We start from the raw sequence: 27644 nt of genomic DNA on the forward strand, positions 1-27644 counted from the left end.
TGGCATCTAGAGGAAACTAATTCAGGGACTAAGTGGACAGAGAGAACTGGAGTGAGAGTTAGGGGCTGGGAGGACAGAGCAGGCTGGAGGTAACAGGCCAGGGGACTGAGTGGATAAATGGGGCCACAGGGGATGGAGTTGCTCAACCCGGAGACAGAATATGAATGAGAAAACCCAAACTGGAGGCTTAGGTGAGAGCTACAACAGCTGGACACGGTGCTCAGGCTCAGACTGGGGGCAACTATTGTGGTCTGGTTGGCCAGGGCTTGGGGACAGATCCCCAAAGGAAATAGTGCTGCTTGACGTAAGAAGAATTTTATTTCCATTTGGTGTGGGTTTCCGGTCCCCACTCTTATAGTTGCTGGGGGGGCCTGAGGATGTACAGGAAGTGGGTTTTGCGGGCAGGCAGCTTAGAGTAGGAGGAGCCCTGGGTCCCATCTTCCAGGACTTCCTCATGGCTTCCTTCTCGGAGCCCGTCCCGGATGGCCTGCAGGCGATGCCGCTTCTCACTGAGCCAGTGACCCTCCTGGGCATCCTGGTGGGACCTCCTCCGTGGCAGCTTCATGTTACAGAAGGATACTCGGGGATGCGGTTCTGGGTGAAAGCTGTCCATGAATTTCTGGAGGGGAACCAGGGCTTCCTTCTCTTCCATCTTGGGTACCTGGGGAGGAAGAACAAGGAAACCAAATAGCACACCCAGGGCAATCAATCCCCATGGGATTGTCCACCCCCTATGCAGCTGATAGGGTGCTTTGGACTTTGAAAAGCTTCTTTGAGGTTTATTGCGCACTTGGGTTTGCAAACACTTGGGGATTAAAAATACTCAGGTTTATAGAACATTTTGGGACTGAAAATATATTTTTGAGGGGTTTCAAAAGGGATGTATAACAGAGTGCTTTGGAGTTTATAATGCCTTTTGGGATTACAAAGCACTTTCAGAGGTTTTGAAGGCAGTTTGAAATGGACAAAGCACTTTGGGATTAAAAGCTTTTGGGCTTACTAAACAAGCATGGCCATAAATGCAACGTGTCATCCTTGATTGAATCCTGGATCAAAAATGAAACCAGATTTCAAGGGCAGCTTTAAGTCAAGTGGCAAATGGGAATATGGGCTGATTTGTTTATTGGTCTTTGCTACTCAATGTGTGGGCTGCTGTTGTGAGGCACGTAAACTAGTGAGTTCCACCCCATCTGGACCTGCCCAAGCAGTGTAGCGTCTGCATCTGTAACAAACTTAGGTCTGAGAAGCTCTGTAGGAGGTGTCTATTCTCACCAAATTCACACACATATACATATGTATATATCTTTTTATCTATCTAAACATATTTTTTTGGCAGGGGATGGGGGGAGATACTGGGCATTTAACCCAGAGGCAATTTGCTACTGAACTACCTCCCCAATCCTTTTTTAATCTTTTATTTTGAGACAGGGACTCACTAAGTAGCTTGGGAGCCTCTTTAAGTTGCTAAGGCTGACCTTGAACTTATAAGCCTCCTGTCTCAGTCTCCCCAGCTGCTGGGATGATAGGCGCACACCACTGTGCCCAGCTTCCCAAATCATATTTTGAAATCCTACCCTTCAATACCTCAGAATGTGACCTTATTTGTGAAAAGGGTCATTGCAGATTTAATTAGGATGAGGTCTTAGGATGATGACTCCTTGAAAAGAGGAAATCTGGTCATAGAAAGACACAATGGGAGGATGCCAGGCAAAGAGAAGACAGAGATTGGGGGGCAAGGCATATATAAGCCAAGGAACACCAAAGACTTCTAGTGAAACACCGAAGCCATGTTGAAGCATGGAACAGATTTCTTCACTCAGCCCTCAGGAGGAGCCATCTCTGTTGACACGTTGATCTTGAATACCCAACCTCCAGAACTTTGAGACAAGAAATTTCTGCGGTTTAAGCTACCTAGTTTGTAGTACACTTTGCTATGGCAGTTCTAGCAAAGAGATAACAGTTTGGGAGTTGGGCACAGTGGTACATGCCTGTAATCCCAGTGGCTCAGGAGGCTGAGGCAGTAGGATTGGGAGTTCAAAGCCAGCCTCAGCAATGGCGAGGTACTAAGCAACTCAGTGAGAACTTGTCTCTAAAAAAAATACAAAATAGGGCTAGGGATGTGGCTCAGTTGTCGAGTGCCCTTGAGTTCAATCCCTATCACCAAAAAAAAAAGAAAGAAAGAAAAGAGAGACAGAGTGATAACACCATTAAATTTGAGGTGTGTACTTAGGTCTTGAGGGAGAATATATTCTTCTTAGTAGATTCTGTTGATGTATTTAGAGGTGAAGTATCCAGATGTCAACAAAATGCTAACAAGTTATGAATCTACTCCAGGTATTCTCAATCCAAATCAGGAAACATTTGTTCTCACAATTGGAGGGGATGGGAGTGCTACTTTCTTCCAATGGGAGGCCAGGATGCTGTCAAACATCCTATAGTGCCAGGCTAGGGATATAGCTCAGTTGGTAGAGCTACAACTTGTGCAAGCACAAGGTTCTGGGTTCTGGGTTCAATTCCCAGCACCCCACCACACACACACACACAAAAAAAAAAAATCCTACAGTGTCCAGGTCAGCCCCCGCCCCCAGTAAAGGACTGTCCTGCCCCAAATGCTAATGGCTCTGAGATTGAGAAACTTTGGCCTATGGAAAAGGGAATACAATGACTATATTATTTAAAAAACAACAACAACAAAAAAATTTTTTGTAGGTTTATACTTTTTTCTTGTTATTGGTATATCTATCACCTCAAAACATTGATCATTTCTTTGTGTTTGGGGACATTTAAAAATCCCAGGACTGGGGGGAGGGAGGGGGGATGGTAGAGGATAGGAAAGGTAGCAGAATACAACAGTTACTAAAAGGGCATTATGTAAAAATGTGGATGTGTAACTGATGTGATTCTGCAATCTGTATTTGGGGTAAAATTGGGAGTTCATAACCAACTTGAATCTAATGTATGAAATATGATATGTCAAGAGCTTTATAATGTTTTGAACAACCAATTAAAAAAAAAATTAAAAAAAAAAAAAAATCCCAGGACTGGGGTTGTGGCTCAGTGGTAGAGTACTTGCTTAGCAAGTATGAGGCACTGGGTTCAATCCTCAGCCCCACATAAAAATCAATAAATAAAATAAAGATATTGAGTCCATCTACAACTAAAAAAATATATTAAAAAAATTCCTCTACTGGCTCTTTTGCAGTGTATAATTGTTATAGTTTGAAAAATTTAAAACAACTATATAAGAATGTGGGAACCCCATGGATACACCAAGCACTTTGAGATTCTTAAAACTTTTAGGTAAATATACTCTGATGACTGCAAAGCACTTTGGGATTAGAATCACACATAGAGGTTTATAAAGGTGAAGTACAACAAGTATTTGGAGTTCATAAAGCAACTGGATTAAAAAACACATCTTACAGTTTATAAGGTAGAGGTTGACAAAGAACTTTGAGATTTTAAAAAATATTCTGAGGATTTCAGAACACTTACACATTTTGAAGTTTACAAGGGTGAGCTTACCAAGCTCTTGCAATCAAAAGCACTTCTTGATTTACTTTTTTTTTTTTTTTCAGTGCTAGGAATTGAACTCAGGGTCTTATGCATGGTAGGTAAGCACTCTACCACTGAACTACAACAGCAGTCTCCCCCCTTCCTTTTTTTTCAGTACTGGGGATTGAAGCCAGGGCCCTTAACTGTGGAGCTACACCCTCAGCCCTTTTTAATTTTTTTTTTTGTTTTGAGACAGAATCTTACTAAGTTGCCTAGAGTGATCTTGAACTTTCTGTCCTCCTGCCTCAGTCTGGGGTGTGCCACAATATCCTATTTGGCTTACTTTCAAAACACTTGGAGCTCACAAAACCCTCTGGAGTTTAGTAAATAATTGGGGGTGTATTCTGAGGTAGTAAATCTCATTTTCTAAGTTGGCAGGTTACAAAGCTGAGGCCTAGAAAGAAGTAGTTCCACAAAGAGAGAGGAGGTGGATCAACTCCTCCTCCCTCCTCCTAAACTATAGAAAATGTTGGGGACTTGACACTTTAGGGACAGGACATGTACTAACCTTCCAGTCACCTTCCAGGCTCCCCTTGGGTTTAATGGATGCCACTACCTTCTCGGAGATGAGCACCTCTCCTGTCTTATTGTCAGTTACCTGTGAGAGGATGAGTTAAGAGAGTGAAAGCAAACCCACTTTCCTCCTCTGTCCTCCCCGCCCAACAGGTACTGCAGGGGGAGGGATGATGGGGAGATGCCAGGGACTTTCCTGCATACTCACCTTATCGATCTGGAGGTGACCAGAGAGGGTGTTATTCCCTAGGTGACGTTCCTGGTTCTCTTCTTGGTGGAAGTTCCTAGGAAGGCCCCGGAAGTCCATGGGTGCAGAGAAGAAGCTGTCCAGACCCTGTAGCAGGTCATCCTAATGCCAGAGGGGTAACCAGTAAGCTGTTGGACCTCACATCTCTCCAGTGCATTTGCAGCCCTGCCAGGATGCCCTAGAGGTCTTTCCCAGTCCCTCCCATCACCTTTCCTCTAGGTGCTTTGATCCTTAGAACCTAATCTTTCATTTACCAGCTTCATTTGTCTGGTCTGTACTCTCTGTTCAATTGCTTTACCATTCCTGACCCTCACCTGTCAATTTGTCTCTCTGTCCCTGTCCCCTCTCCTCCTCTTCCTCTTCCTTTTTCTCCTTTCCTTTTTCTCTTTCCAGTCTCATCTTCCATTCTCCTTGACTGTTACTTTTCCTCTCGTTCTATTTTTTGTTGCCCCGTCTCTTTGTCTTTTCCCCGTCTGATCTCATGCCCGGCCCTGACCTCTCACTGTCTTCCTGAAACCTTTCACTACTTCTTCCAAGCAACCCTTGCCATCACTTGCTTTCTGGAAAAGTTGACTGAAGCCTTGGAGTAGGCTCTGGAGGCCTAGAAAACCTGAGGATATCTCCTGGGAGTCAGTTTCGCGGATTGGGGCCGCAGAGGAGAGGGGTGCCAGGGCGGACCGGAGCAGCAGCAGAATCAGCGGATGCCACATTGCGGGATGGGAGAGGAGGCTATGGCAAGGGAAGGAGTTAGAACCCTCATCCCAGCAGTGGCTACTCATCACCCGCCCAAGACACCTCTTTTCTGCCCCTTGCCCGGTCCCTGTCTAGGCAATTCCCCACACCATGCCGATTAGCCCCTACTCCCCTTTTCTTCTACCCCCATCCCTTCCATCCGGCCTAGTCACCCCGCCTTCCAGACCCAGTCTTTTGGGTTCTGCTTCATACACGGTTGTCATTCCTCACCTTTGCCCACGCCCCGCCCCTTCTTCTGGGCCCCGCCCTTATGCTAGACCACAGCCCGGCCGGCCACCGGACTCCAGGACCACTCCGGGCCACGGACTGTTAAAATCCAAACAGTTCTGGTCTCGAGCCAACGCTCGAGTCGTAGCCACCCTCTATTGTCTGACCACGCCCCACCTGCTGACGTCACCCAAGAGCTCAGGTCTTTACTTCAGGGACACGCCCCTGAGGACAGAGCCACGCCCACATTCTTTGTTAACCACACCCCTTAGCCTGGAGCTGCGCGCTCATTCCCGGGCCTCGCCTCTTTCATCGGACCACGCCCCTATCCGTCCACCTCGGCCCTGCCTGTGTTCTGATTCCGGCCCGCCCATCCGAGACCTCCACCAATCGCAGATGGCCACGCCCCGAAACGTCGAGCCACGCCCCCGCACCTGGGCCCCGCCTCAGCGCCTCAGATCTGGCTCCCGCGCTGTTTCATTCTCAAGTTCCTTGTGCTCTGGAAACTCCAGAGTCCGAGTGGTTCTTCTAGTTCCCTCACTCTTCAGTTCGATATTTACTTCTGAGCCTTTCTACGTGTCCCTTCTCTTTTTCCCTCTCCGGTTCCACTTAAAAAGCCCCGTTTTCTTCAGAAACACAGTCCAATACTCCATCTTCCAAGGAACCCTAAACCCGAACTCCCTTCTCCTTCAGGACCCAAAGGTCTGGAGCCATCCTCCTCTAGTCTTGTGAGTTAGAACACTGAGCCCTTCATCTTTAAGGAGTCAGGGACCTTACCTCTCTTCCCTTAGCCTCCGAGGCTCTCTCGGGGTCCTGGGTCAGCTGCCATCGTCCACTAGTGCATGGGGATGGGGGAGTGGGCGCCTCTGTGGTCCTCCAATAAATTCCGAGGGTCTTGCTCACGACTCTTAATTCTGGTAAGGTCACAAGGATGCTGTGTTGTCATAAGAAATCAATTAAAATCCATCCCATGACACTAGTCTTCAAAAATAAAGTTGGGGATAACAGTACGACTCTTTTGTGTTCACATCACTTCTACATCTCCGACACAAACCCGGGGGGCCCGGGACTCGACCTCTCCGCGATCGCACCCACAAGTCCAGATCCCGGTGCCTCCGCCCTCAGACCCAGGAGTCTCGGCCCCAGCCCCCTTCTTCAGACACAGGTTTCTCGGCTCCCAACCAATCGCCCCCCTCTCACCCAGGAGCACAAATTCCCAATCTCCCTCCTCTCCGAGGGCCCAATCATCCGAATCCCGAGTTCCTCCCAGCTTCCAGAAAGACTCCGTCTCTCCCGGAGCAAAAATCCTTCCCCAAACTGTCACCGACAGTTCCCCTTCCCGCAGTCGGCCTCCCGGGCCCGCCCCCCCTCCGGTCCCTCCCACTTTTCCCAAACAAAGCTCCCGGCAACTTTCTCCCTTGCAGCGCCCCGCCCGCCCGCGGCTCCCCAGCCCCAGGCCGGGAGGTAGGAAGGCGCCGGCGGGAGTCGGGATCCTGCTTTGGGGTGTGTGAGTTGGGGTGGGAAGTTATGCGTGATGAGGTGAGGCGTGTGTTTGTGGGACCATCTCGCAACTGCTCGCCGCCCTCTTTTTGCCTGGGGGCCCGAGTTTGCGTTCGTGACCGAGCCCAAGTGTGGAGCTGGAACTTTCGAGGGAGTTAGGGTGTTGATGACGGGTCTGGTCTGGGAGTGTGCGCGCGGGAGTGGCTGAGAGCTGCGGACCCAGGCACCGGGCGTGCGGTGCGTGAGTGTGAGCGGTGTCCCTTTGCAGCGAGAAAGACCCCTTGCGTATTTCTGACCAAACTGGTGAGCTCGTGTGATTTATGGGCGTCTGATCTCCCTTACCAAAGAGGAAGGGTCCTGGGTGGTAGAGGAAAAAAACTATCTGGAGTCCTGGATGCTCTTTCTTGTCTTTTCGGAGATTTGTGGACTGGAGCGGTAAATTAGGGGTTATCTTTCTTACCCTGCTCCTCCGTCCCTTTGTCTGGCCACATGGGGGAGGGTTGGGCTGGGATTTTGGCCTACAGGGGTCCTGAATGCTGCAGCGCCACTGGACTCGGCTTGGGGTCTTTGTCTGCCTCCGCCCCGGGTCCAGGGTCCGAAGAAGGAGGGGGATGGGAACCTGGGACTCTGGGGTCCTGGGAAAGTCGTGAAAGACGTGGAGCCTCCAAGGAGGCGGGATAGGGCTGTATTGGAAAAAGTTTTCCCTGTTCCCGGCCTCCGGAAAGTCACTGGGAACTTGGATTGGATCTGAGCCCATGGCGCGGGGGGAGGGGAGGAGGCGGGGCCGAGGGCCGGAGGGGAGGTGCCCTCACTGGCCAGCCCCTCCCCGACGGGGGTTGTGGGAAGCTGGGGGAGGGGACGCCTGGGCCCTTTGTTCTGGCACTCCAGATGGCCAGGCGGCTTGTCCCCCAGGCTGTGGTTCTGTGGGTGCCCTTGGCTCCCAGCCTGTGGTTCTGTGGGCTTCCCCGTCCCCCAGCCTGTGGTTCTGTGGCTCTTTCCTGGCCTCCGTATCAGTTTCGGCCTAGTCTCTGTTCCTATCTCATTTGATCTCTCTGCCTCTCTCTCTGACCTCCTCCTCCTCTTCCTCTCTCTGGATGTCAGTCCGCTTCTCTCTGGATGTGTCTCATTCACTCTGGTCTCTGCCCGCTCTCTCTGGGTCTATGCACAGCCTGCCTTGGGCCGATGCCCCTCCCCCTTCTCTTCTAGCAGCTGCCGCTGGCATCCTAGCACCTGTTCTTGGATGGGACTAGAAGGTTTCACCACTCTCCATTTCGACAATAACACGGCTCCTCTCTTTAAAACCAGTAATCTGCACCCAGAGTTTCAACCTTCATGGCCCTTGGCATTACTCTGGGGTATTCCGAACTTCATCTTTAAGTTCCTCTGGAAACTCAGGGGAGAACAGCTCTCCTAAGCTACCCCAGAAATCTATCCCCTTTCTCCTCTAGGATCCAGGAGTCCTGGCCTCAGCCCTCCTCCCTCAGACCCAGGGGTCCAGGCCCAGTCCCCGTCCCTCAGACCTAGGAGTCCTACCCCCAGCCCTTCTCCCTCAGACCCAGGGAGGGGTTCAGGACCCAGCTCTCCTCCCTCAGGCTCGGGGGTCTGACTCCTAGCCCTCACAGCTGCAAGCCTCTTTGGGTGGGAGGAAGGCCGCTGAGCTCTGTGTTCCTCCAGGCCCAAATGGGGGAACCCCGGGCTGGGGCCCCCCTGGACGATGGCAGCGGCTGGACAGGCAGTGAGGAAGGCAGTGAAGAGGGCACCGGCGGCAGCGAGGGGGCTGGGGGAGACGGGGGCCCAGATGCAGAGGGTGTCTGGAGCCCAGACATTGAGCAGAGCTTCCAGGAAGCCCTGGCCATCTACCCGCCATGTGGCCGTCGGAAAATCATTCTGTCTGATGAAGGCAAGATGTATGGTGAGTTCGCAGTGTCTTTTGACCTGACCCCCACAGAGTAATAACAGTAGCCAACACTTATGGAGCTCTGAGCATTGTCCCTGTAAACATGCATTGTGCCCTCCCAGTGACTCTCAGTTAGAAACCAGCATCACCATTTGCACAGGTGAGGAAGCGGGCCTGGGAAGGTCAAGATGTTTGCCTAAGGTCAGAGCTAGTATGTGGCAGGGATGGGATGTACTCCCAGGCAGTCTGCCCCATAGAAGTGAGGAGACCAGCCCCCCAGCTTGCTATAACCCTTTGGGGACTGTTGCTACTCTCTTCTTTCCTGGTGTTCACTCTGTCGGGAAGTTCCCCTAATGGTCTAACTCTGTTTTAATTTGACTCTTCAGGTCGTAATGAACTGATTGCCCGCTACATCAAGCTGAGAACAGGGAAGACCCGGACTCGCAAACAGGTCTCAGAACCCATTTCTGGGCTTCTGTCTGGGGCCAGCTTGTCCCTTTAGGGCCATCTTTGTATGGGCTAATTCAGGCTCAAAAGGAGGCTCTGGTTCATGTGTTTTTGCTTGTGTCCTTGGCATGTCTGGAGGCCTGGTCTGTCTGCTTGGCAGCAGTTTCCCTAGCAGTTGTTAGAAGCAGCCAGAGAGACCAGGAAAAAGTCAAAGAGGGAAGGATGAAGACAGGACAGGAGCCTGGATTTGCTGGGTCAGGAAAGATGAGATTAGTGAGTTCCTGGGAAAAACAGCTTGTGGGCACCACGTGTTTGAATACTGCAGAAATGACCGGTCTGCCTGTCCCCCTTCAAGTGCTGGCAGCTCTGTGGGGCACCTGAGGGAAGGAAGGGGGGGACAGAGATGGGTGGTTGTGAGCTCAGTCTGCTTCTCCGTCAATACCTGCAGGTCTCTAGTCATATCCAGGTTTTGGCTCGAAGGAAATCGAGGGAAATCCAGTCCAAACTGAAGGTAAATGCCCAGGCAGACACCCTGAGGGGCAGATGGAGACCTGGGGGAAGGGCCGAGACCCAGAGGGATGGGGAGGGAGACCCAGAAGACTGGGGGTACTGAGACCCTAGATAGGGAGAGACCTGAGAAAGGGAGGAGCCTGAGCTTGGGATGGGGAAGAAGGCAGGGCTGTGGGGACTCCCCAGAGGCTAGTGCTGTTGTCCCTCTTCCCTCTGCCCTTGGCCCTTCCTGATGATCTCATTGCTTTTCCCCTCCTGTGCTCTGAGGGCCTCCTCTCTGACTCCTTTGGTTCATCCCCACATCTCCAGCCCCCATGGGGCCTGCTGTTCTTTCTGTGCTCAGAAAGCTTCATTTCCTGTTGGAGATTTTCATATCCATTTTCTTTTTCTTTTTTTCCTGTCTTCTGGATTTCCTATTTCTTCTTAGTCTGAGGCCCTCATTTTCTGTCCCTCTGGGTATGAGTTCTTCTCTGCCTCTTCATTTAGACTTGGAGATAATCACTTCCTGTTCATTTTTTCTTTTTTGTACCAGGAAGCTTTCCCTTCCTTTCTCTCTGTGTCGAAAACCTTTGCTTCCGGCCTTATCTATACTGTGTCTGTTCCCTCTCTGTTCTGCTTGGGATTAGGAAACACTTACCTTCTATTCCCTGGGGCTCTGTAATTCTCATTTCCTGTTGCCTGGGCATCTGGAAACCTCTATTTCCGGCTTTTTTTTGACTTAGAAACTCTCATTAGGGTCTTTTATTCTGGTCGCAGAAAGTCCTTTTCCTCTCTAGGGCTGGCCACCTCTGCATGCTGATCCATATCCATCCATCACTCCCCCCTTGCTCAGCTCAGGGTGCCAGGGCTGGGCAGGCTGGTAGGGTAGGGAGGTGGGGGAGTCCAGGCTTCCTTCCTAAGTGGTGTTTTCTTTCCTCCTGTGGAACCTTCCCTCACTTCTTGTGCAGGCCTTGAATGTGGTAAGTGCCCCTGCCCGTTTCCCACATACACTTACCCCAGCCAACTGTCCCATCCCTAAGGAGACCAGGAGGGATAGAGGGCACTGGGGAAAGGGCTTTAACTCCTTGGACCCTTTGCCTTGACTCCCTGGGTCTGTATCTCCCACCTTGCCCCGCCTCATTATTGTCCCCCCCTGGTAGTGTTGACTGGTGTCCCCCATTAATATGGACCTTCAACTTCCCCCCAGGACCAGGTTTCTAAGGACAAGGCTTTCCAGACGATGGCTACCATGTCCTCTGCCCAGCTCATCTCAGCACCTTCCCTACAGGCCAAACTGGGTCCTGCCGGTCCTCAGGTGGCCTAGGCTGGGAATTGTGGGGGTTGGGCTGGAGGGGTGGGCCTGCAGTTGCCAACAGAGGACCCCCTGACCCCCCCCCCCCACCTTCTTTGTCTTCTCTCTAGGCCACTGAACTTTTCCAGTTTTGGTCAGGGGGCTCTGGCCCACCCTGGAATGTTCCAGAGTGAGTACTTTGTGTTCTGGCTTGGCACCTGACCCCCACCCTCCACATTTATGACCCCACCTTACACCTTCCAACTCTCTTTTGAACACAAATTCTGGAGCCGAGCTATTTGGATGTGAATCCTCGTCCTGCTCCTTGTTGTTCATGGGCCCCTGGGTAGGTGATTTCAGTGCTCAGAACCTCAGTTTCTTCATCTCTAAAATGGGGGCAATAGCAATACCTGTCTCACACCCTTGTTGGGATTTAATCCTGTTGGGATAAATGAGTGTAACCTGTGTATAATGTTTAGTGTAGGACCTGCATATAGGAAGTGCTCAGGACCGGGTCTGAGCTGGGCTAGTGGGGAGGGGATGGGGCAGCAGGAGCCCAGAAGAGAAGGGATGCCATAGGCCCTGTCAGGCTGGGACGGAGGGAGGAGGCTGATGACTTGAGTTGGAGGGGCTGTCTGGAGATGTGCAGCCTGCGAGAGGAGTGGGCTTTGGCCTGGAGGATATTATGAGAAAACAGCTTCCCAGAGGCTCATGGGAAGGCACTTGTAAGTCCAGAGTGTTAGGAGCCTCTGTATGTCCAGAGGCTGCTGGGACTGGTGAGGGGAGTTCCAGAGACTCATGGGAAGGGCATTTTCCATCCCAGAGAGGAACCAGTGGAACCAGCCTGGGTATTGGAAGGGCAGTGTGGCCCCAGGGAAGTGTTGAGGGTATTGGCAGAGAAAGGGTTAGGTGACAAACTGGGGTATCCAGTTTGGGAGTGGAGACATTAAACTGTGGACAGAGGAGAATGTCAGAACAAGTCCCTGGTGCTGAAGGAATCACAGGTTTGCGGGGAAGCCGTTAAGGAGGGGCCGTTCACCAGCACCGTACTGAGTGCTGGCTCCCCACTTTCATGGAGCCGATATTCAAGTGTGTGTTGGGGTGCTGAATGTTAATTAAATCATCACCTACATAAAAACATGAAATTGAGATGTGTGAAGTGCTGTGAAGAACCACGGGAACTTCTAGGTTGGAGGAGAAAGTTCTGGGGATTTCTTTGAGGAGATAACATTGAAGACCGAGGAAGGCTTAACCAGGTAAAGAATGGGGGTGGGAATATTTCAGACAGAGAAAATAGCATGTGACAAGGCCCTGAAGTAGGGAAGTGGTGAGATCCAGGAAGTGAGAGATGCCAGTGTTTAGCAAATGGCCAGTCAGGTATTTACTGAGCACCTATAAAGTGCCTGGTGCTGTGTTCAGTTTTGAGACCCCCACAGTGAACAAGGGAGACCGAATCCTCATCTTCATGGAGCTTATATAGTTGGGGAGGGGAGGAGATAGACAGTAAACATGTAAAAATCAAGATTTAATAAGAAAAGGAATAACTATGAGAAATAAAGCAGGGTACACATGCTCTATTTTATTTACTTTGTTTATTTTTTTGGGGGGCCTCCCACTTGCTGGACAAGAGCTCCAGCACTGAGCCACCCACCAGCCTCAAGAGCTCTGTTTTAGACAGGGGTCAGGAAAGCCCTTTCTGAGAAGGTAGCATCAGAGGAATGAGCCTGATGACAAAAAATCATGTCAACAAGCAGAGCACTGGAGTTTAGCATTCAGAATTGAAACGACAAGGACTGGGGCAGAGGGCCCGGGAGGTGGGGTCCGAAGGTCCCTGGAGCTCCTTTCTGATCCTGGTCTTTTGACCCTTGACTTCTCTCCTGACCTCTGACTCCCAAGTTTCCTCACCACCCTCTCTCCTGGGCTTCTGGGGCTGTGTCTGAACCTATGGCCATTAGCCGTAGGTGGCTATTTACATTAAAATTAAATGATGTGGAAATTCAGTTCTTGAGGTGCGCTGGCCACGCTGCTGCTCAGTCACATGTGGCCAGTGGCTACTGCATTGCGGGGAACGTTTCCATCAAACAGAAAGTTCCACTGGACGGCTCTGCCTTGCCACCCTGGCCTTTGGCTGGATGTCTAGTCATTTCTTCCAACACTCCTCACCCTTCAATCTCTCCTTTCTCAAAACCCTCCATCTTCTGTGTCTTCTCCCATCTCTTAAGACCTGCTTTCTCTTCTCTTTCTGGCATTTTGTGAAAGGCACTGGGTTTGAGTCCAGGCTCCACTTCACCCTAGCTGTGTGGCTTTGAGCAGGTTGATTGTTCTCTCTGTGCCTCAGTTTCCTCATTTGCAAAATGAGAAGAGCAGTAATCGTACCTACCTCATGGGGTGTGAGTGTTCAATGAGACCATGCACGTAATGTGTTAGCACAGGGTCTGCAGTCCCTGCCTCCCTGCACCTCTCCACTCTGCTGACCCTGGCTTCCTTTGTCCCTTAGCGTGAAGCCATTCTCACAGACACCGTTCTCCTTGTCACTGACTCCCCCATCTACTGACCTCCCAGGTAAGAGTCTGTTATCTTCCTCTCCTTGTGTGCCCTCTCTACCTTTGACCCCAGGTCTCTCCTTCAACCTTCCATTAGTCAGGGAACACATTCTTACCGAGGCAGGGTGTCTGGCTGGGGGCAGGGTGTTTGTTTGGAAAGGTAAGTGGCAGAATTTGCAATGATTAGGAGCACAGCTTCTGTATCTAAACATCCTGGGTTCGTGTTCTGCCACGTGCTAGTTTATAAGACATTGGGAGGTGTATTAGTCAAGATTCTTTCGGTTGCAAGAGAAAGAAACCCAAATAAAACTGAATAGAGTGGAGAAAAAGAATTTACTGGTTTCAATTAACATATAGTCCAGAATTGTGGCTTCAGGCATGGCTGGATCTAGGGGTTCTTAGGATAGCACCAGGACCTACGTCCATCTGCTTTCTTCAATGGCACTTCCATTTCCCACCTGGCAGCCAAGATGGTTTTCAGAAGTCCATGCTGATGTGACCCTCAACATCAACATTAACTGGTGAAAGAGCAAGTCCAATACCTATGGCTGCAAGTAATATAATATCCAAACGACTAGAGCCTTACATAGTAAAGGCTTTAATGATTCCACATAACAACTCTGCAGGTGGGCTGCCTTTGTGTTCAGCAGCTCAACAATATCAGGATTGGCATCTCTGTAGTTCCCTTGGCCTCTGTCTTACTGTGGCTAGATGGCTTCTCTAACCCCAGACATCACATTCTCAAGCAGGACTTGGCCAGGGCCAAAAACTTTCTCCTCCCAAAGTTCTGTCTTTTTTATTCAGGAAGAAACTCCTTCCCAGAAGCCCCCCAGCAGATTTCCCCTTACGTCTCATTGGCCAGGACTGTGTCACATGGCCACCTCTAGCTGCATGGGAGGCTGGGAAAGTGAGTATTTAGCTTTTTCAGCTTCTAAGTGGAGGCAGGCAAGAGAGCACAGTGCCTGAGACAGTCAGTAAATGTTAGCCATTTTTATTGTTTCTTCTTCTCTTTCTCTAGGGTACGAGCCTCCCCAAGCCCTCTCACCCCTGCCTCCACCTGCCCCATCACCCCCAGCCTGGCAGGCTCGGGCTCTGGGCACTGCCCGGTTGCAGCTGGTGGAGTTCTCAGCCTTTGTGGAACCACCCGATGCAGTTGACTCTGTGAGTGAGGTTTTGGGATTGTCACTGGGGGATTTGGGAACTTGAGGGTGATGGGGAGGGGATGCATAGAGTGGTGCTTCCCTGAATGGAGGGCGTGTGAAACTGGCTGCTGGGCCCCACCCCCAGAATTTCTGATCTAGATGGGAAGCTTGAGAATTTGCATCGCCAACCACTTCCCAGATGATATTGAGGCAGCTGGTCCCAGAGACCACATTTTGAGAACCACTAGCATAAAGGAACTAGAAGGTCATGGGGTCTCAGGTTGTGAAGATCAGAGAAACTCCCCAGGACATCATCCATCCATCTATTCATTCATTCACCAAACACATTTGAATTTCTGCTGTTTGATAGGTTTTTGAAATATACATTAGGAACCTGGAGAAGCAGATCTTATTGCTGGGGGCTCAGATTTCTCCTTGGATAGGATGAAGATGGATGCTGTGCTAGTCAGGATGGGCTGGCTGTTAGAAGAAACAACTCTCAGCTTTCAGGCATTGAACACCATAGACATTTTTTACTCATATTTCAATGTAGGTATTCAGCAGGAATCTTCCACATGGTGATTTGGGGATCCAGGCTCCTTCCATTTTATGGTTCTGCCATTTTCTAGGACTTCAAAATCGGTTGCTGGATTCTCTGCATCTGGCCAGCAGATGGAGGAAGGGAGAGAGGCAAGATTATTCTGGTATTTTTTTTTTGCCTCTGGCTTGGATGTGGCATTGATCAAGTCTGCTTACATCCCATTGGCTAATACATTATCATGTGGTCCCAGCTAACTGCAAAGGGACCTGGGAAATGTAGTTTAGTGCAGTGAAAAGGAGTTTGAACCCACAGCCACACAAGCACCAATGGAATCATCAACCACAGTAAGTGGTGATGCTGCTAAAACTTGAGTTGGATTAGGTTAAAATCTTTCCATGCCACTTGAGGGAAAAATTAAAGTCCGTTCAGTTGCCCACAAAGATCTGCACCTGCTTGGTGCGGTGTCATGCACCTGTAATCCCAGCAGCACGGGAGACAGACAGGAAGATCATGAGTTCCAAAGCCAGCCTCAGCAACAGGGCGAGGTGGTAAGCAACTCAGTGAGACCCTGTCTCTAAATAAAATACAAAAAAGGAAAAAAAAAGGGGGGGGCTGGGGATGTGGCTCAGTGGTCAAGTACCCCTAAGTTCAATCCCTGGTACCAAAAAAAAAGACATCTGTACCTTTCCATTCCCTCTCTGCTTGGACCTCCTGTCCTCTCATACTGGTTTAGTCTGCTCCAGCCATACCAACCTGCTTGCTCTTTCTTGAACACACCTGGCCCACCCCTGCTTTAAGGGTTTTGCACCTGCTGTTCCTGTTGTCTGGAATGTGCAAACCTCAGACCACGTCGTGACTCATAATCACATACCTTCAGGACAGTTTATTTTCTCATAGGCTTTCCCAAACCACTTGATGGAAATTTCAGGTGCCATCACTTTCAGCTTCTTTATTATGATTTCTTTTCATAGCATACATTGCTCCTTGAAATTTACATTAATTGTAGGCTGATTTTTAAGTTTTCTTTCCCTGCCAGTAAACTGTGAAATCCATGAGGTCATAGACTTTGTCTTGTAGTGCCAGGACAGAATAATGTCTGCATACAGCAGGTTTCTCAATGCATGTCTGTTGAATAATGAGTATGTGCTGGCATTGAGGAAACTCAGTTTTTGTGGAAATACTGAGGAATAATTCTCCCCAGGAGTCAGCAAAGGCTTCCTGAGATGACAGTAATTGAATTGGGCTTTGAGGGTTGCATAGGGGTTTGCCGTGTGCAGCATTAGATGCTCCAGGCGTAGAGATGGGCAGAGCATGGAATTTCCAGGGAAACAAATAATAGAGTAGTGGGGAGGGGGTGAGGCTGGGGATGGGTGGGTGCTGCTGGTTTTCAGCTTGCTTCCTCTTAAGGGCAGTTGGGGAACCATAGAAAGGATGGGAGTAGAGAGATCCTGTCTGACTGTGATCAAAGGAGGCTTCCGGAGTTAGGCAGATTTGATTAACTTGGGTCTGGAAAGATGGACAGAAGATTTATACTGGAGGAGAAGATGGGAGAAATTAAGAAATCATGAGAATGGGGTCAGATAGGGAGTCTTGGATATGGACTATGTGGATTCCCATCCATCCATCCATCCAACCACCTATCCATCCATTGAATGTTCATGAGCACTTGTATACAGGGCTGGGTTGTGGGTTTTTCCTGGAGGCACTAGGAAGCTATGAAAGGATATGGACAAGAGAGGGCCAGGGTCTGCTATCTGGAGAGCCCTGCAAGGAATGAGATGGAGGGGAGATAGTGGAGACTGGGGCCATGCTGGAGGCCGTGCTGGGGGCCCAGGAACTGGGAGTGCTGTTTGGGGCAGATGGGTGTGAACAGTGTACCAGTGAACAGTGTGGAGCACCAGGTAGGGGCTGTGGGGATGGTGACAGTGTGGGATGGCCTCGTGCAGTGAGGTCAGGAGTCCAGCCCACTCCCCATCCCCCACTCACGGTTGGCCTTCCTCAGTACCAGAGGCACCTGTTTGTGCACATCAGTCAGCATTGTCCCAGTCCTGGAGCACCGCCATTGGAGAGTGTGGACGTCCGGCAGATCTACGACAAATTTCCTGAGAAAAAGGGTGGTCTGCGGGAGCTGTATGATCGAGGCCCTCCCCATGCCTTTTTTTTGGTCAAGTTCTGGGTGAGTTCTGGAAGCAAAACCAAAAGTGCTTAAAGACCATGTGACATCCCAGCTAAGGCCACTGGCTAGATGGAAGAGTCTCAGGACTTCTCAGGACAGCCTGGGCCTTACAGGTCAGTCCTCAGGGCTTTAGTGTCAGTCTCTGTTGCAAGAAGGAATGCTGAGGAGTCCAGCCCCTGGAGCAGGATGGAGGCACTTGAGCCTCCCCAGAACCCGCTAGGCTGCCATCCCCAGTCATGGGACTAATATGTCTTAGGATTGGCTTTCCACGTTCAGGTCACTCCAGGCCCCACCTGACCACACCAACCTTGTTGCTAAGGAACAGCCACCTCCCTTAGCCCATGGAGTTGTGGAGGATTCTGGTCTCTATAGGTGGGACTGAGACTTTGCTAGTTTCCACCAGATTGCTAGAGAATGTCTTGCCCTCGGGAAGTGACTAAAGGAGCTGGGGAGTGGCTTTGTAAAGTTCTGTATTTAACAATCATTTATTGGACGTTTATTATACCTGATACCAGGTGCTATGCATACTCAGCCCTTGGTGTATCTGGATTTCACATCCACAGATTCATCAAGCTGCAGGTAGAAAATGTAGTTAGGCCTACGAAGGTTGTGTTTGTGCTAACATATACAGATTTTTTTTTGTCATTATTCCCTAAACAATACAGTATAACAACTATTTACATAGCATTTACATTGTATGAGGTGTTATAAGTCACCTAGAAATGATTTAAAGTATACAGGAGCATGTGTGTAGGTTATATGAGGAACTTCAGGGTCTACAGACCTTGGAATCTATGGGGAATCCTGGAATTAGTACCCATGGAAACCAAGGGATGACTGTATATAATTGTGACTAAGGATCCATCTTGGGTGTTTTTTAGGCCTATTTGGTTTGGTGTCCAGTACAATAACTGACACTACAGGGGCTCAACAAATGTTTTCTGAATTTCAAGGGGATGTTAACTCCTGAGGTAACCAGGGTGGTGGAGGGATCTAGTCTCTTAGGAGAAAGCCTGCTGGGGCCTTGAGCTGTCCTGGTCTTGCTGGGTATGATTGACTATCGTTTTAAAGCTTTCTGACTTGTGGTGTGAAGGCCCAAGATGACTCTAGGTATGTGCTGCAGAGATCTTGGGCACTGTTAGGGCTTAAGACAGGCCCCACCAACTCCCAGGTCTGGAGAGACACCTACTTAGGAAGCCTGCTGATAAGGGCTTGGATGTTGCCTGGCTTCACAGGGTCCTGTTGCCAGGATGGAGGATGGAATCAGGCTTTTGAGGAGACCTACGTGGCAAGGTGTTAACAACTTAAAGTTAGGAAGAGGAGAGGTATCCTCTACCTCCCAAGGAGGTGGCTCAGACTCAGGCTTCATTAGGCCCCTCCTGGTCTAATGACACTTGACCACCTGTCTGTACACTTGGCATCTGGGATGATGGAGGGGGCCTTACCTGGGAGCACCAGCTGAAAGTGCTGGAGTGTGTTCTGGAGACGAGTCCAGCCCTGTTGCTAGGGAGTAGTATTTACCTTAGCAACCAAGGTAGTGAAGGGCTCTGAGGGAGGCCATTGGGTCTCAACCTGTTGCTAGGGGTAACTGCCTCCTTAGTAACTGGGCCCTTGGAAGGGGCTGAACTCTTATGTTAGGGCTTCAAGGGGAAAAATATGAATTCCAGAATTCCTTGGCTACTGGGGAGAGAGTGTCAGGACCATTTTGAGGACCCAGACTTTTCCAACACTGATGGGATGGGTGGGTCTTCTCCAGAAACCAGCTCATGGAGATACGGGAACTTTGAAAGCTGAGGAAGATGGTGGACAACTACAGGGGCGACAGGAAACCAGGCTCTGGGGCAGGGTTTATAAAGATGTCCCCTCCTACTCACCCTGTGCTTCCCCATCTCCCAGGCGGACCTGAACTGGGGCCCAAGTGGTGAGGAGGCGGGGGCTGGCAGCAGTGGCGGCAGCAGCGGTGGCTTCTATGGAGTGAGCAGCCAGTACGAGAGCCTGGAGCACATGACCCTCACCTGCTCCTCCAAGGTCTGCTCCTTTGGCAAGCAGGTGGTGGAGAAGGTGGAGGTGAGGCTGGAGGTGTGGGCGCCATCTCCCCTCCGGGGATGCCACACAGACCATGAGCCATGATGGCACAGGCATTTGTGGGGTGTGGGGAGCAGTCGCAGCCTCTGGGGGTTTTAGTGTGTGAGCTTGGAGCTAATACAGGCTTCGGAAGCCACAGATAGGGGGCATTTTGAGGGTGGAAAGGTGTGAAGATTGTCAGTAAGATTCAAAAGACTCTATGGATTTGAAGGATTTGCAGGGCAAAGAGGTTCAGAAGTCACATTTAGGGCTTGCTGGGACCTTGGGGGTTTCAAGTACAGTTTGTAAGTATCATGGGGCAAGGGTCTTGGAGGGTTTGGAGGTCCAATAAGGTTGTTGATAGTTCAGAGGACGTGGAGGGGTTTCTGGTTTGCCTGCTCAGATCCTATGTCAGAAGACACTGAGTGTTCAGTGCCTGGTCTCTGGGCACTGAGAGTGGGTTGTTGGAGGGGAGACAGCGGTGGAAGTAAGTGTGGCATCTGAGGGGCATGCTGGGCCCCATTCCTAGGTGCCCTGTGTGTGTCTTAGCCACTGTCCTCCCCACTCCTTGCCCCCATTCAGACGGAGCGGGCCCAGCTAGAGGATGGGCGCTTTGTGTACCGTCTGCTGCGCTCACCTATGTGCGAGTACCTGGTGAATTTCTTGCACAAGCTGCGGCAGCTGCCCGAGCGATACATGATGAACAGCGTCCTTGAGAACTTTACCATCCTCCAGGTGATGTGGGGGTGGGGTCTGGCTGGAACAGGGGCCCTGACGTAGAGAAGAGTGCTCTCCACAGATCCTTAGCTTAGGGGATCCCTTTACCCCGGGGACTGATGCAGAGGGAGCTCCACAGGGAACCCTCATCCTGGAAATTGAGGCAATAGGGACTCCAGAGATGACCCTTAGCTCATAGGCTCTGTTCCCCTAGGGAGCTGATGGGGGACTTTACAGCACTCTCACATAGGAGGATCCCTCTCATTGGGGAAATTGACATGGGGGACACCTCAAGGTGATTCTCAGTTTCCCAGGGAATCTACCCTGGCTCAGGGATCATGAGCTAAAGGGAGTCCATTTAATTTGGGGGGATGTGCTGAGGTAGAGACCTGTTGACTGGGGCATCTTTACCTATGACATGGTGGAGATCTCTGAAACCTGGGGAATATGACGTGGTAGGATTCGAGGCCTCTCCACTGCTGATCCTCAGCTTAGGGACAATCCCTGTTGTCCAGGGAACCTGACCCATTGGGCACCTTTTTACTTGGGGGAACATAATGTGGTTTACTGGCAGGTGATAAAGAGGCCTGCTGGGGGTCCCCTGGTAGCCTGGGAAGGCCCCAGGGATCCTTCTAAGCATAAGCCCATTCTCCTGGCCTCCCTGGCAGGTGGTGACAAACAGAGATACCCAGGAACTGCTGCTCTGCACCGCCTACGTCTTCGAGGTCTCCACCAGTGAGCGTGGGGCCCAGCACCACATTTACCGCCTGGTCAGGGACTGAAGAAGGAGCCCACAGTTGGCTCAACCCCAGAACACCTTCCTCCTAGGAAGGACCCTCCAGCTCTCTTCACGATTCTTATTTGGGAAGGGGGCTGTGATGGAAAGGGGCTGACCACAGAGGCCTGAACAACAAGGACTGTCTCCTATTAGAAAGGACCCCCAAACCTGCTTGGTGAGCTGAACAAACCAGGACTGAAGATAGACCCCAGTACTGGGACCTCACAGGGGGTGTCTGAATCTCCTGAGCATCAGGGATTGGGGACAGGAATAAGACAACCCCCAGGTACACCACTGGTTTCCTGGCCTCTAACTCTCTTCTGGATGTTTTGGCAGGCCCTGGTTCCACATTGGCTTGTCTCCTCCCCTAAATATCCCCCTTCTGATCTGTGATGTCACAAATTGAGGATTAACCTTTTTGTGCAGAGCCAGGTGGGCCCTGCAAATATTTTGTTTTTTTTAAAAAATATAACGAAGTATTTATACGTGGGTGTTAGGTTGTGGCTTTTTCGCAGCTGGGTAAGGAGAGGGGTGCGTCTTTCTAATCTCATCTCCCTTCTTCTACGTGAGCCTCGGGTTAGATTGCTGCTTTCCCCATTCAAAGCGTTTTGGTTTGTGTTCTGACAAAGAATAAGGCTATTTTACCAAAATGTAGGGGATTTATTTGAGGTTTGAGTGAAAAATAATCTTGTGGGAGGTGGTAGGCCAACAGATGAGTCAAGGAAAGGAAGTATGTGTGGAGCAGGAAGCCCCAGGTCCCCCTGGGGAGGTGGTGGCAGTGGCCAGGCAGACATCTGGGTCCCCAAGGGAATGAGGAGGTGGAGGGCTCAAGGGAAACAAATATTTACAAGTCCAGGGCACTTGAAGGGGTCGGGGTGGGGTCTAGCGGTATCGAGCCAGCCGGTTGTAGTAGACGTGGTCCAGGTTTCTGCACAGGAATATCGAGAGCGTCATGAAGCCGAGCTATGGAGAAAGGAGACGCGATCAGAGATGACAAAGGGCTTCCAGTGAAGGGGGTGAGGGGGTGACTTTGGCCCTGGAAGCAGAAAAGTCAGAGGGTGGGGTTAGGGTAAGAAAATAAGGCTCCCAGGCTCCTGTGTTGTGTGTGTGTGTGGGGGGGGGGGTAGGTAGAAAATGGGTGGGGCTAGAGGAAGAAGTGGGTAAGTTGAGAGCTAGAGAATGATAAGCTGAGCTACAGCAGTGATGAGTCCAGGAACCATGAGTAGGGGAAGCCCTGTGTCAACAGGTGGGGAGGCGGCGGGGTTGAGCCCGAGAAGGAGTCAGGTCGGAAGCAAGCCTAGGGTCCTTTATTCTGGAGGTTCATCTGTTTCCCCCTCCACTTCAGCTTCTACGTCCACCTCAGCCTCCACCTCTGCGCTAGAACTCCCAGTATCAGGTTGCTCTTCCTCTTGATCCGAAAGCCGCCAGGGCCCCAGGGCCATGGGAAGCTTGCCCTGCGGGACTTTTCCCCCCCAGTTGGGGCAAGCACCGGCCATGCCCCATCCACCCCACGAAGCACTGGTACGTCCGCTGCTGGTGAGGACGCCACAGCGACCGCCACCGCTGTCGGCACTGAGGCAGGGCGGAGGGCTTGAAGTACCCGGACCCATATGCGGCTTTTGTGGCTCGGGTTCCCGGCGGGGTGCTTTGCGCCGCAGCTGTAAGCTCAGCACCATCACACTCACCTGCGGGGAAAGGGGAGGGATAGTGTGGCCAATAACAGGAGGCTTTCCTGCTACGGCCAATCAGGGCTCACCGAAGCTAGGTCTCCGCCCCCTCCTATCCTGAGGCGGCAGCGCGAGAGCCAGGAGGGGCGGGACTCCGTGACGCATGCGTCCTTCCCAGGTTACCCGAAGACTTAGGGTTAAGGGTAGGTGTCTATAGACTAGGGCCAATCGCGAGTGTGAGCGGAGCCAAATCACCTCGAGTAGACCGACGGCCAGACAAATGCCCACTATGGAGATGAGGTTGTTGTGCAGCCACTTCTGGAGGCTCTGTGCGCAGCCCTGGACGTATAGGGGAAGGTTAAAGGCAGCTTTCTAGGATTCGCCCTCAGGCCCAACCCTAATATTCTCCAGTTTGGCCTTCTCCTTTCAGACACAGACCCATTTTTTTCCTGTTGCTCGGATTCTCTAGTCATCTCCTGTACAGCCGCCTCACCTCTCCCAAATGTCTCCGCGCCCTGGACCTCAGTGTTAAGGCCCCGCCCTCTCATCAGACTCCGCCCCTTTGGAGGTTCCCGCCCCTCCGTTGTACCGTTCGTTCAAGCCCCACCCTTCTCTCGCCCCCACCTCAGGCGACACCCCATGCCACACCCCACCTGTTCAGTCTGGTCGAATTAGTTCTGCTCCAGCCCCTTTCTTTCTTTTATATATATATTTTGGTTGTAGTTGGACACAGTACCTTTATTTTATTTATTTATTTTTATGTGGTGCTGAGGATCAAACCCAGCTCCTCGCACGTGCCAGGCAAGCACTCTACTGCTGAGCCACAGCCACAGCTCCTCCAACCCTTTCTTACCTCGCGGTAGATGTGGCCATTTGCAGGGACCACGCAGATGTCTGTACTGTGCCTGGGTCGTGCCCGCGGTCCGAACCGGCCGAGCTGGGGGAAGATAATCTTATCGAAGACTGCGGAGTCGTTGGTCGCCTCCGAGGAGTTGTAGCAGGAGCAGGGCACGCTGTGCGCCTCCGACCCGTTGCCTCTCAGGACGCGGACCCGGAACCAGTCCTGGGGAGAATACCAGCCGCAGCAGCGCAGCTGAAAGAGGGATACCAGTCAGGAATATCAGGTCATGGCGGGGAGCAGGGAGCTGAGTGGTTCATGAAGGGCAGGGAAAGGTGAGCTGGGCTGGGACCGCGATGGAGCCAGGGCTAGGGCCAGGAGAGACACTTAAGAACATGGAGAGATGTGAGTCACGGGGTGACCTGGGGCTAGAAGAAAGCATCACGTTGTGAACCGGAGATTGCGTCGGAGGTGCAAGACTGCCTCCCACAGGGTTAGGTGGATGGGTGCAGAGCTACATATCTAGGGAGTGGAGTCTCTCCAAGGGTTGGGATCTGTCAGAGTCAGAGGTTCCAGCACCGGGTCATGCAGAGCTGTTGGGACTCCCGCCGCCTCGTGAGGGCAAGGGCGGGGTCTTGAGGTAGAGGGCGGAGTCGGGGTACTGGGCTACGTTAGAGCCAGTTATATTATTATCTGGGGGTGGGGTTAGAATGAGCGAGCCCTGGAGCTGGAGGCTGGCCCCAGTAGGGCGGAGTCTCCTTGACGGATCGAGCTGAACTGAGCCTCGTTAGAATACTGAGCTAGAGAAGGGGTACACCTCGGGGTTGGGCTCATGTACCTGGAACTGCACATAGTCCCAACTCTCCTCGGCCGCTGTCTCCTCCGGATCAGCACCGTAGTTTTGGATGGCCTCTAGCACGATGTCCTGCACTCTTCGCTCCACCTGAGAGTTTGTGGGTGAGGCTGGGCCTCATCAGCCCCATCCCACTCCAGCCCCTCCCAGGCTGTTCAGTGCCAATGGGTTCCTGGGCATATCTTTGCACTGACTTGGTTCCTCCCTGAATGGTTAGCTGTTTCTCTGTTGCTCAGAATCTCTTTCTACGCCTTTCTGTCATCCTCTATTTCTAGAGGTCATTAGGTGTCTATAGCATTTCTGGGACTTCTATTTCTCCGTCTCCCCACCCTCCTCCATCAGCAGGGGCTTGTTGTGTCGCTCAAGCTGGCCTCGAACTCCTAGACTCTAGCGATCCTCCCACCTCAGCCTCCCGAGTGACTGAATATCTGAGACTGCTGGCTGTCCACCATGCTGGACTTTCCCTTTGGATCTCTGCATTTCCCTCCCTCTGTCTATGTCCTTGTGTCTTTCTCTGTGTCTGTCAGCCTCTGTATCTGCATCTCTGTCTTTCGGTATCCTTGTTTCTTTCCATCTTCCTCTGCCGATTATTTTTTTGTCAGTGCCTATCTGCTTCCCCCCTCCCCCACCATCTCTCCACCACTCCTGCAAACCCCACACTACCTACTCAGCTGCCAGGGATGGGGTGCTATTGACAGGCGCTCACCCGGACCCGCTGAGTGGAGATGAGGATCCCCAGGGTGATCTGCGTGGCAAACAGGAGCAGCAGCATCCCAAAATACTAGTGAGTAGAGGGGAGAGGTCAGGCTGACCTTTTCCCCTGGCCTTTTTCGATGGGGAAGTGTTCTTGAGGATGGCCAGTGGGCAGGGCACTCACCAGACCCAAAAGGCAGCGGAGCTCCTTGAGGGCCCCCACACAACCCAGGAGGGCCAGGCCCATGGTGAGGATTCCTGAGATGGCCAGGACCTTGGACCAGATCTGCAGGGCCACGAAGGTCAAACCTGGAAGAAGTGAGAGACAGTGATGGTGGACCCAAGTACACAGCTCCAGGCAACTCCATGCCCCACCCAGGCAGCCACCCAAGTGCCGTGCAGTGTCCTGGGGGCCTCTCCCTGTGCCCTGGACCTCCCTTTCTCTGAATGTTTGCTTTTCTCTGGGACCGTCTTTGCCCCATCCTGAGTCTCTGTTTCTCTTCTAAGACTTTCTCCTACTGTCTCCCCACCTGTGTTTTCCCCCATCAGCATCTGTGTCCCTCTATTTGGCTCTCATTTTTCTCTTTTCCTCCTTTAACTCCTCCTCACACTGATAGTGTCAGCCCCATCATTTGTTCTGTGACTTTGCCTCTGTCACTTAAAACCCCTGGAAGCCAAGAGAATGATATTTATTTCCTAGAGTTTTTTTTTTTTTAGATCTAGTTTTGCTCTGTTGCCTGTCTGGCCTCAAATCCCTGAGTTCAAGCGATCCTCCTCCCTCAGCCTCCTGAATAACTGTGTTATTGCACCTGGACACATAGAGCATAAGTTGAACCCAACCCTAATGCAAGGCAAACACTTAGTAAATATGAGCTTACTTTCATTATGTCTATTAATACAACAATTTTGCCCTTTGCTTCCTGCTGTGTGACACCAACAAGGGACTTCCCCTCTATGAATCTCAAGAGATGGGAAGGTTTATGGGAGGACCTGATGAACATCAGTTCAAGATCTGACACAGGAAGAGCTTGAGAAATGAATATTGTTGTCACTGTTATTATTATTATTGGTACACACAACCCCATTTTCCAGAGGAAGACAGGCTTTGAGAAGCGAGTGACAGTGGTGAGGCTGGCATCTGCCTGGGGAATTGGGCATTCTTGGCCTCGTTAGGATAAGGGAGACCGCGGGAGGCTGCTTGGTGGCAGGCTGGGTCCAGGTCTGCTACAGGAAGGCCTTCCCTGACTGCCCCAGCCCCCTCACCCACAAACGACACGAAGCTGGCCTTGTCAATGAGTATCCAGATGCCGAAGCAGAAAATCAGGCTTCCCAGGACCTGGGGAAGGAAGATGAGAGTGTGACGGTGGACAGGGGATATGAGGTCCACGAATGGGGCTGGGCTGGGGCTGGGGCTGGGGCTGGGTAGCCACGCGAGGCAACTCACAAAGAAGAAGAGGTTGAAAACGAAGAGGAAGTACTTGATGAGGCTGAGACAGCTCTCCTGCGCCGACATCTTCACCTAGAGTGGAGAGTGACTGGCTGGATGGACCAGACAGAGATGTTGGCAGCGGGGAGACAGGCAGAGCGACAGAGGCCGAGAGGAGACACAAAGAAAGGCCAAGAGGAGGAAGAACACAGAAAGAGGAAGTTCCAGCGGTGGAGGGGTGGGGCCCCTCCCAGTCCGCTTCACTGGAGATGACTCTGTCTCTCTAACCCACCCCACCAGGACGCACTCTTGTACCTGAGGGGCCTTGGAATTGGTGGTCACCAAGGACACTGTGGATGGTCCCTCCCAGGTCTCCATGGCTCCTGCTGGGGGATCCACAGGGACTCCTAATCTACTGACATCTGTCTGGGCACCAGTACCCCAGGGCTGTCTCAGGACAGCAACCGACCTCACAGACACTCTGACCTCATGGCCTGCTAAGCTTTCCCATCTCTGCATCTGCTCTGTCCCCCTTTCCCTGCTCTGGGTCTCTTTTCCCCACCTCTCTAGGTCTCTAACCCTCTCTCCCTGGGTCTCAGTCCTTCTCTGGCTGGCTGGCTTCTTCTCACAGAGCTTCTGTTCTCTTATGAGTCTGTTCCCACACCTGTGTCTCGATTCTCCCTCTCTCTGGGTTTCTGGTCCCTTCTCTCTGGGATCTTCTCCTCCTTCTTCTGTCTCCCACTTGTCTTTGCCCCCCTCTCTCAGAGGAATCTGTGCTATTCTAGACCAGAGTGCTTCCACATGCCAGTGGGGCAGGGGCTGGGCACCTGGGAGAAGTGAAAGTGCTATGGGCCAGAGGTGGGAAGGTCCCTGGGGGTGCTGAGGGGGGCCAGGTGGTGCCAGCACACTCAGCGAAGCCGGAAGTGAGCCTCAGGCAGTACTTCCTGCCTTTGCCCCTGGAGCCTGAAGGGAGGAGGTCACAGAGGAGCCAGGGTGCTGGAAGGCACCTAGCAGCCTCTGCAGTTGCCCCTAATGTCCCCAGAGGCTCCCTGCCCTTATCAAGTCCCAGATCCCTCACAGATGTCCAACTTTGGAGGTTTCCCCACTACCCAGTCATCCATTGGCCCCTGGGAAACAGGCCTGTGAGGACCCAGCTCCATGTATTCTGAGACTCTTCTTTTGGTGCCACTGGGCATTAAGCCTAGGATCTCATACACACTGGGCAGGCACTCTACCCTGATCTACATCCCCAATCCTCATCTTCTAATTTCTAAATCATTCTGCTGAGCTCTACCCAATTTACTCCT

At 51.6% G+C, this 27644-nt stretch overlaps 3 protein-coding genes across 14 annotated transcripts; 1 reads left to right on the forward strand and 2 right to left on the reverse strand.

Annotated features, from left to right (window-relative positions):
• Window positions 1–299: 299 nt before the first annotated feature.
• Dkkl1 (dickkopf like acrosomal protein 1) lies at window positions 300–7207 on the reverse strand. 7 transcript variants are annotated; one of them, XM_046466028.2, is made up of 6 exons: window positions 7118–7207; window positions 6053–6209; window positions 4873–5044; window positions 4277–4417; window positions 4064–4153; window positions 300–661 (listed from the first exon to the last, which is right to left on the reverse strand). In XM_046466028.2, the coding sequence occupies exons 3-6, from the start codon at window positions 5023–5025 to the stop codon at window positions 353–355; spliced, it is 693 nt and encodes a 230-aa protein (XP_046321984.1). In that variant the 5' UTR covers window positions 5026–5044; window positions 6053–6209; window positions 7118–7207; the 3' UTR covers window positions 300–352. The 7 variants fall into 7 exon arrangements, with proteins under 7 accessions (XP_046321984.1, XP_046321983.1, XP_046321982.1 ...); XM_046466027.1 differs by lacking the exon at window positions 7118–7207 and adding an exon at window positions 6476–6624 and having other exon boundaries at window positions 6053–6189; XM_046466026.1 differs by lacking the exon at window positions 7118–7207 and adding an exon at window positions 6476–6624.
• On the forward strand, window positions 6670–21345 carry Tead2 (TEA domain transcription factor 2). 4 transcript variants are annotated; one of them, XM_046466019.2, is made up of 13 exons: window positions 6670–6739; window positions 8450–8687; window positions 9059–9123; window positions 9568–9630; window positions 10577–10588; window positions 10816–10923; window positions 11031–11089; window positions 13397–13461; window positions 14461–14603; window positions 17128–17301; window positions 19198–19368; window positions 19948–20100; window positions 20751–21345. In XM_046466019.2, exons 2-13 carry the CDS (start codon window positions 8456–8458, stop codon window positions 20862–20864), a joined length of 1359 nt encoding a protein of 452 aa, XP_046321975.1. In that variant the 5' UTR covers window positions 6670–6739; window positions 8450–8455; the 3' UTR covers window positions 20865–21345. The 4 variants fall into 4 exon arrangements, with proteins under 4 accessions (XP_046321975.1, XP_046321978.1, XP_046321976.1 ...); XM_046466022.1 differs by having other exon boundaries at window positions 6687–6778; XM_046466020.2 differs by lacking the exon at window positions 6670–6739 and adding an exon at window positions 6785–7078.
• Window positions 21346–21499: 154 nt separating this feature from the next.
• Window positions 21500–27126, reverse strand: Cd37 (CD37 molecule). Of its 3 annotated transcripts, none has more exons than XM_058586058.1 (8): window positions 26653–27126; window positions 26175–26247; window positions 25096–25220; window positions 24925–24999; window positions 24204–24308; window positions 23381–23620; window positions 22783–22866; window positions 21500–21823 (listed from the first exon to the last, which is right to left on the reverse strand). In XM_058586058.1, the coding sequence occupies exons 1-8, from the start codon at window positions 26854–26856 to the stop codon at window positions 21743–21745; spliced, it is 987 nt and encodes a 328-aa protein (XP_058442041.1). In that variant the 5' UTR covers window positions 26857–27126; the 3' UTR covers window positions 21500–21742. The 3 variants fall into 3 exon arrangements, with proteins under 3 accessions (XP_058442041.1, XP_046321980.1, XP_046321981.1); XM_046466024.2 differs by lacking the exon at window positions 26653–27126 and adding an exon at window positions 26356–26541 and having other exon boundaries at window positions 21500–22545; XM_046466025.2 differs by lacking the exon at window positions 26653–27126 and adding an exon at window positions 26356–26540.
• Window positions 27127–27644: the final 518 nt, after the last annotated feature.

Source organism: Marmota monax, unplaced genomic scaffold (assembly GCF_021218885.2).
Source record: "Marmota monax isolate L192 unplaced genomic scaffold, Marmota_monax_Labrador192_F-V1.1 WCK01_AAM20220418_F8-fsc00160, whole genome shotgun sequence".
NCBI classification, from domain to species: domain Eukaryota; kingdom Metazoa; phylum Chordata; class Mammalia; order Rodentia; family Sciuridae; genus Marmota; species Marmota monax.